Raw genomic sequence first — 7,242 nt, 5'->3', positions numbered from 1 at the left:
TAGAGCCTTGCTTGCATGGGGTAGCAGGGCTTCGAGTGCCTGGCTGGTGGCTTTGTAGACTCCTAGAGAAGTTGGATTAGAAAGGAGCTCCAGAGTTCATCTAGTCCAACCCCCTGCCTGAGGCAGGATCAGCCCCGTCCAAACCATCCATAGTCTAACCTCTTAGTAAAACTACCGGCAGTCCTGACACGACATAAGACATCACCCCTGAACCCGACACAGGGAAAGCCAGGGGACTGCAGCAGCCAACGTCCTGCTTCTATAAAGAGTTGTTAATATACACGCGAGAAATCCCAGGTATAGGGCCACGAGCCTGCTAGAGGAAGACGAACCCTCCCCGCAGTTCATACCAGTCTGACCATAGGGGAAAATTCCTTCCTGACCCCAAATCTTGGTCTAACCCTGGGTGGAGGGGTAAGGTCTTCTAGCCAGGATCCTCCAGCTTTGGTTCCAGCAGCAGCATTGGCACAGCCTGGTCACCATCCCCAGCCTGGGCCTCAGCCAACACCCAGTGCCTCTGAGGAAGGCTTCAAAACCCCCCGAAACCCTGACACACGTCTCTTTTCTTGGTCACCTCCAATGATGGAGGGTCCACAGCTTCCCTAGGCGTCTGTCCCACTCCCTCCCTGTTCAGACAGGCATGACTTGGCTGTTTGTAGCAGGGGCATGGGAAACCCTTCAGTAACGTGTGTCAGGTTAGGAGCTCCCAATGTTTCAGTGCCCACAAAGGGAAGGAGCCGGGTGTGCGTCTCGGTCCTGCTCTGCCTCATGCCACCCTCCTCCCCGCAGGTACATGGAGTTTTTCCCCATCCCTTCCAATACCACCTCCGACTTCTACTTCGAGAAGAGCGCCAACTACTTCGACTCAGAAGTGGCGCCCCGGCGGGCAGCCGCGCTGCTTTCCAAGGCCAAGGTCATCACCATCCTCATCAACCCTGCAGACCGTGCCTACTCCTGGTATCAGGTGAGTGGCTCTGCTCTCCCCGAGCTCTTGGCACAGATGTGGAGGATGCCCGTGGGAGGGGGGATGCCGGTCTTGAGAAGGGCGAGGCGGCAGGGAGAGCTTGGTGACGGTGCCAGCTCTCAGAAACCTCTGGCATTGAGCATTCAGCTCCTGTGCAGCCTGGGTTCCCAGCCCCTCCGCCTGCGGGGTTTGCTCCAGGCACTGAACTGGCTTGCTCTGCTCTGACAGCACCAGCGAGCCCACGATGACCCGGTGGCTCTGAAATACACCTTCCACGAAGTGATCACGGCTGGACCCGAGGTCTCGCAGAAGCTGCGGACACTGCAGAACCGGTGCCTGGTGCCGGGCTGGTATGCCACCCACATCGAGCGCTGGTTGAACAACTTCCATGCCAACCAGGTATGGGTGAGGGGAGCTTCGGTCTGTGCCTTTGTTGCAAGCAGTGGGTTGCGGAGAGCTCCCCTGCGTCAGGCAGGAAGGCACCGGCGCCCAGCCTGTGCTGGAGCCTGTGGTCCGAGGGCAGCCAGGGGATTCACAGGCACCTTTTAGATCAAGTCCTGCCTCTCCTCAGCCCTCGTTTGGTGCTTGGAGGAGCTGGGACTGGGAAATGAGCATGATGGCATAGTTGTGCAACCCGGGATTGCTTCTGGCTGGGGCACAAACTCCTCTCCAAGTCCTTCTCAGCTCAGTCGGTTCGCCTCAGCCTCTGGATTTGCCATGTCCCGAAGGGTAGCGGTGGGGAGCTCATACCCTGCTTCTCCTTGTCTCCAGCCCTAGCTGGGTGACCAAATCCTCCTGTGAGATGCATGTCTGGTGTTGCACACTGGAACCCAAAGCGCACAGACATGGGGCAGCCCAGCGGGCTCTGCATAGTGGGCAGCTATCACCTCCTAGTAGCAGGGAGCAAATAGCTATCCTGGGATAAGCCATAGGCACACAATACTTACTCTAGTTTAATTTTACCCCTGGCTCTTTCTGCAAAAGAGCTGTCTGCAGCTTCCAAGCAGTTACCCCAGGGAGGCTTTGCCCTTGCTAGCCCTGGCTTCTTTTTCCCCCAAGCTCCAGTTCCTCCTCTTCACAGATGGGATGAGAGCACGGCTCCCCCTCGCAGGTGTGTGGAGGGCCAAGATGTAGAAAACAGGTCCCCTAAAGGGACCTGGGATAGATCGTAGTTTCCATAGGACCTTCTCCTTGGGCTGGGGACAAAATGACCGCTCAGCTAGTAATGACAGTAGTTAGCACTCAGCTGATGTGGGGTGAGTGACCTCCCGGACCAGCCCAGCCCTTATGGTCCTGCTCTCACCCTGCAGGTCCTGGTTCTGGATGGCAAGCTGCTCCGCACAGAGCCAGCCAAGGTGATGGAGACGGTCCAGAAGTTCCTGGGCGTGACCAACATCATTGATTACCACAAAACCCTGGCGTGAGTCCTCCTCAGACCTTCCTCTTCCTCCTCAAGGCCTTGTCCCCATCACTCTGGTCAGGTTTTCTCTTCTTGGGGTGTTCTTTCTTAAGGAGGCAATGTGCTGCTATGAGTGGAGTCAGCTTAGGGCAGGGCCAGAGGCAAAATCCTGTCCCTCCACCCCCAAGGCAATGATGAAGCTTTTATTGACTTTGGGGGGGCTTAAGACACTAACCTGAGCGCTCCCTCCCTGCTGGGGTGTGGTGAGCAGGAGCTGGTGGAGGAGAAATCAGCCCTTTTCCCCAAAACGTGTGCCCCCTAGGTCCGCATGTCCTGACCAAGGCACATCCTGCCTCAGCCCTGCTCCCCTTGCCCGGCTCTGCACTTTGCATTGCTGTATTCCTGGCATGTTGATCGTTACCGTGCTATCTGCGCAGGAGAATCGGGAGGACTTGAGCACGGGGTTCAAGGCACAGCAATTGAGATGCTTCTCTGTATGGTGGGGAGCCAGGCAGGGGTGGGGTTGGGGAGTCCTACTAACATAACATTTTGTCCCATTGACAGAATGTGGGGGGGATTATTACAGTCTTTCCCCTCCTTTGCAGCTCACGATGCACAGGCTATTGCTTGCCAAGCGATGTCCATTTGTCATTCAGAGAATCCCACCCTGGGTGTTTAAGCCATTAAAACACGGCACCTCGTTACCACAGCTGAGTTCCCTGCAGAAATCCATGCATGGCCTCCGTGCTGCTCAGGGTGCGCCCTGAAGGGCCAGCGAGGGCCTGGAGGGATGGGGCATCCCCCTGCTGACAGCATTTCCCGCACCGAGAGCAATCTGAGTGCCAAGCCCGTTCGTGGCATGTTTCTGTTAACAGCCTTGATTTTTTTTTTGCCCCTCTCATCATCTGTAGATTCGATCCCAAGAAAGGATTTTGGTGCCAGCTGCTGGAGGGAGGGAAAACCAAGTGCTTGGGGAAAAGCAAAGGGAGGAAGTACCCCGAGATGGATTCGGATGTGAGTATCCCGGACCTCTTGCTGCTAAAAGGGAGGGGTGTTTGCTGGCTTCGCTGGCACGTCAGGGTGATCGCAGTGAATGGGTGGGCATCTACGCCAGCTGTGCGGGGCCTTTGGGATGCATCTGATTTATGCAAGGAGGGCACGGGGGGTTTGGTGGGTATCCAGTGAACAGCCGGCCACCCTGAGTGCAGGTAGTTCACAGCGTGCTGCTGCTGCTGTTGCTGACGGCGGCTCCCGCTCTCTCCCCGCTGCAGTCGCGAGCCTTCCTGCGGGATTACTACAGGGACCACAATATCGAGCTCTCCAAGCTCCTGTACAAAATGGGCCAGACGCTGCCCACCTGGCTGCGGGAGGAGCTCCAGAACACGAGGTAGCTGCCGCCCTCGCTCGCTGAGCACTAGTGAGGAAGGGCCCGAAGGAAGCAGGGCCCAAACCCAGCGGCGAGCCAGACAGACACCCGGGAGGAGGACGATGCAACCAGGGAAAAGCGTTTCTGAGCAATATTCAGCCAAGGTCTTCGAGGGGGGACGATGGAACCAGGTGGTCACCGCCGCGGCTCTTGGAGCGGTGAGCCAGGTCGCCCGACTTGGCAAACCCACGGCTGTACGGCTCTCCGCAGCCCCCAGATCCATTTTAGTTGCAGATTTCCTGCCAACGAGGTCACTTTCTGGTTTGCGATGTCACTTCTTGGTTTGTGATGTCATGCTGGTTTGCAACAGTGTCACTTGCTGGGGGGTGGGGTGGGATTCTCCGGTCACAGGTGGGCCCGACTTCTCCATGCTGGAGCCAGTATTGCAGCGGTGCTCAGACTCCGGTTCCTGCGTGGTGGAGGAGAGGGTCTAGGAGAGATGGATGGCTCGTGGCAGGAGCACAACCTGCTGTTGGGATCCAGGGGCTGGACAGCAGCTCTCGCCCGGCGCTGCAATCCAGTTCCAAGCTGGGGGAACTGGTGGTCACTGGGCTTGCCCGTGGCCTGGCGCCAAACGCTGGAAGAGATGTCTTGGTGTTCTCGGGAAAAAGCTTTTGAAGACTTTGGCATTGCCCATATTTAGTTTGTCACTGATCATTCCCTCCCTGCCCGCCAAGTCTTGTATCTGGATGAGAGGAGCCAAGGGACAGGTGCTCCTCGGATAAGCTGCCAGGGCAGGAGGATGGAGAGCCGGTCCCTACACCCCTCCCTCCTGCATTGCAATGTTTTACACGCGTGGTGTTTTCTGTGGTCAAAGCCTGAGGTGCCCCATCACACGGTGCCCGGCGCAGGCTCTACTTCACGTGCCCGCCCGCTCGGAGGACGGCGGGCTCTGGCGTGGCAGGCGGTCAGCAGCCCGGAGGACGCTGGGAACGTGGAGCCTCTTGAATACGAAACCTGAAAGTATTTTAATAATGTGGTTTTCTTTGTTCTTTTGGTGCCAGAGTTTTGTACCTGAGAGACGAGGTTTTGACTTGGTCTCATTCACTGTTACACACACACACAGGTGGACAACTGTGGGCTTCGGCTCGGTCTGTCTCCAGACCAGAGACGAGCGCTTCTCTTTTTATTTTTTAATTATGGGATAAGTATATTGTGGCCTGTTTCTCTCTCTCTCTTCCCCTCCCCTCTGCCTTGTGATTTTTACTGCCGATGTCTCAGTATTGAGGTTTTCTCCTACTTTCTTTCTCCCGTTGTCCCGGGGCCCGTGTGAACGGGAGCCAGCTGCTAACGATGAACCGGGGCACTTGGTTTATCCTGGAGCATGAAGCAGCCCGATGGCTTGTTGCTCATCGGGGGTGGAGTTGGCCCATCCGTGTTTGCTGAGGCCTGGGCGAGATGGCACGCGGAAGGAAGCCATCTGGTTTGGTAGAGATGTTGGCTGAGGGATGGGAGACGAGGAGACCCTCAGGGTTGAGTCCGCTAAGGGCGAAGGAGGGTGAGATCCTTGCATCTCTGCCCTGCAGAGGCAGGAAGAAAAGGGGCACTGAAGCCCACCCTCGATAGTTTGAGTGAAGAGGGGAGCCCCCATGCAAGGAGGACGCGTGACCCCGGGCCCGTGGTGCCCCCCAGTCTCATCTCATCAGTGTTGCAATAGCAGGCGGGTGCCAGGCGGCACGGTGGGAGTGGATCCCTCTCCCGGCTCCAAGCAGGCACCCCTCCCACAGCACGCACGTGCGGCTGGCACCTCGGAGGCCAGTAGAGACCCCTGGGACCACCGGCTCTAACTCGCTCAGTCCTTTCCTATTGCTCCACCCTACGATCCCGGTCACCGAGCTCACTGGAGCCGCACGGGCTTGGGACATATTGCTGCCAACCCCCCTGCCCTACCCACCACCCTCCGCTTGCCATCCTCCTCTGCTCTGGAGGGTCGCTTGGGGCTGGGGAAAGGGAGAGAGAGATGCGAACTCGGTGGGCTCTTTGAAGCCGTTCTTTTAGCTTTTGTTACTGACTAAAGAGGGGGCCCCGCCGCGGGCTCCCGGTTTTATTTTTGCATGGTATTCTGTGCCGGACCGCGGCGAGCGGGAATCCTGGGGCAGGCGGGAGAGAGGGAGGGACGTCGGCTGTGTCTTGGCCCCCCTGCTCTTCCCATCTGCGGCGGAGCAGGGCGCGCTTCCTCCGCACTGCTGGAAGGCCCTGTTGAACAAACGGCGAATAAAGTGGGGTTCTCCATTTGTAGTCGCATGCTCGCTGGCTCCTTTCTTCCCTGTCGGCATGCGCGGGGGTTGCAGAAGGACGTGGGTCTGTGCCCGCGTGCTGCTTTCACAAGGGCAGCACCTTGTTGCACTGCACCAGTCGGCTTCCCGTTCCCCCCGGGGTGACGCTGGGATACGGGGAGTGGATTTAACCCAGCAAGAGGCATCTCCGTGCTGGTAGGGCTGCAGCGAGCAGGCTTGTGCTGGTATTGAAAGTGTGGAAGAGGCTAGCAGCCGCTTGCACTCAGCCCCTTCCCTTCTGCAGTGCCCTTGCCCTGGTTTGCTGGTGCCCCATGCTGCTGTTCCTTGCTCCCCGTTGTACCCGTGCCCATCCTAGCACTTGCACCCATGCAGCTCCATATCAGCCGCGTTCGTGAAGGCCGATGTTCCCACACCAGCACCTGGGTGTCGGGGCCTTTGGGAGGGAGGCCTGGGGCAGGGCCAGGCATGGACGGATGTCCTGCAATAATAAGCACAGGCGTGGAGGAGTGGCCGGCTGGCCCCGTGCCCAGTGGCCCAGCACCTGGGTGTGTGCTGAGCAGTTCCTTCCCTCGCATCCTTCGCCATCCTGACAGTCCTTTCCGCTGGGGACCTCTCCCAGCCGGCACAGGGATGGAGGGATGGACCTTGGCCACGGGATAGCAGTGTCGGCCCAGGCTCTGTCCCTGCATGGGCTTGAGCCTGGACCGACAGGACTGCTCATCCCCTGGGCATCAAGGGGCTGATTCCCCTCCTGTCCTGGGAGCCAAGCAGGGCAGCAAGGCTCAGCATGGGTGGAGGTGCCCCCGTGGTGCTGGGCCCCATCCTCTGAGCTCAGCCTGGAGGATGCTCATGGGCAGAGCCGTGACTGCAGCTTGGGTGGATGCAACGAGCTGCTGGCCTGGCTCGGGCTTGACGCCTGCACAGGGCACAAGCAGCACACCCCAGTCTCCGTGCTGCAACTCAGTTACCCCCCATCCATTCCTCCGCCTTCTCCGGGCAGCCCCGAGGCCAGGCCGCGATCCCCACCTGTGCTGCAGGGTCCCGGGGTGATGCTAAGGGCCTGCGGCAGTTGTCCTTTGTGGGGAGGTCATGGGGGCAGCGGGTCTGGTTAGCACCATTGCCTGCTGCCCTGCAGCAGCTGTGCGGGGCATGGATGTGGGACGGAGCAGAGCCGGGGTTGAGCCCACGGGGGTCTGTCTGAGCGGGTCAGCTGGGG

At 58.9% G+C, this 7,242-nt stretch overlaps 1 protein-coding gene across 1 annotated transcript in view; it reads left to right on the top strand.

Annotated features, from left to right (window-relative positions):
• Positions 1-6,030, top strand: part of NDST1 (N-deacetylase and N-sulfotransferase 1) — a 17,934-nt gene extending 11,904 nt beyond the window's left edge. Inside the window, exons 11-15 of the mRNA XM_025200969.1 lie at positions 790-964; positions 1,193-1,363; positions 2,275-2,384; positions 3,275-3,377; positions 3,635-6,030. Of these exons, the coding sequence (XP_025056754.1) occupies positions 790-964; positions 1,193-1,363; positions 2,275-2,384; positions 3,275-3,377; positions 3,635-3,754 (679 nt within the window). The 3' untranslated portion in view covers positions 3,755-6,030. The remainder of the gene's footprint in view (positions 1-789; positions 965-1,192; positions 1,364-2,274; positions 2,385-3,274; positions 3,378-3,634) is intronic.
• Positions 6,031-7,242: the final 1,212 nt, after the last annotated feature.

The sequence above is a fragment of the Alligator sinensis genome, unplaced genomic scaffold (assembly GCF_000455745.1).
Source record: "Alligator sinensis unplaced genomic scaffold, ASM45574v1 scaffold550_1, whole genome shotgun sequence".
NCBI lineage: Eukaryota > Metazoa > Chordata > Crocodylia > Alligatoridae > Alligator > Alligator sinensis.
The sequence above is the reverse complement of the archived record's forward strand: the minus strand, read 5'-3'. Positions and strand labels throughout refer to the sequence as shown.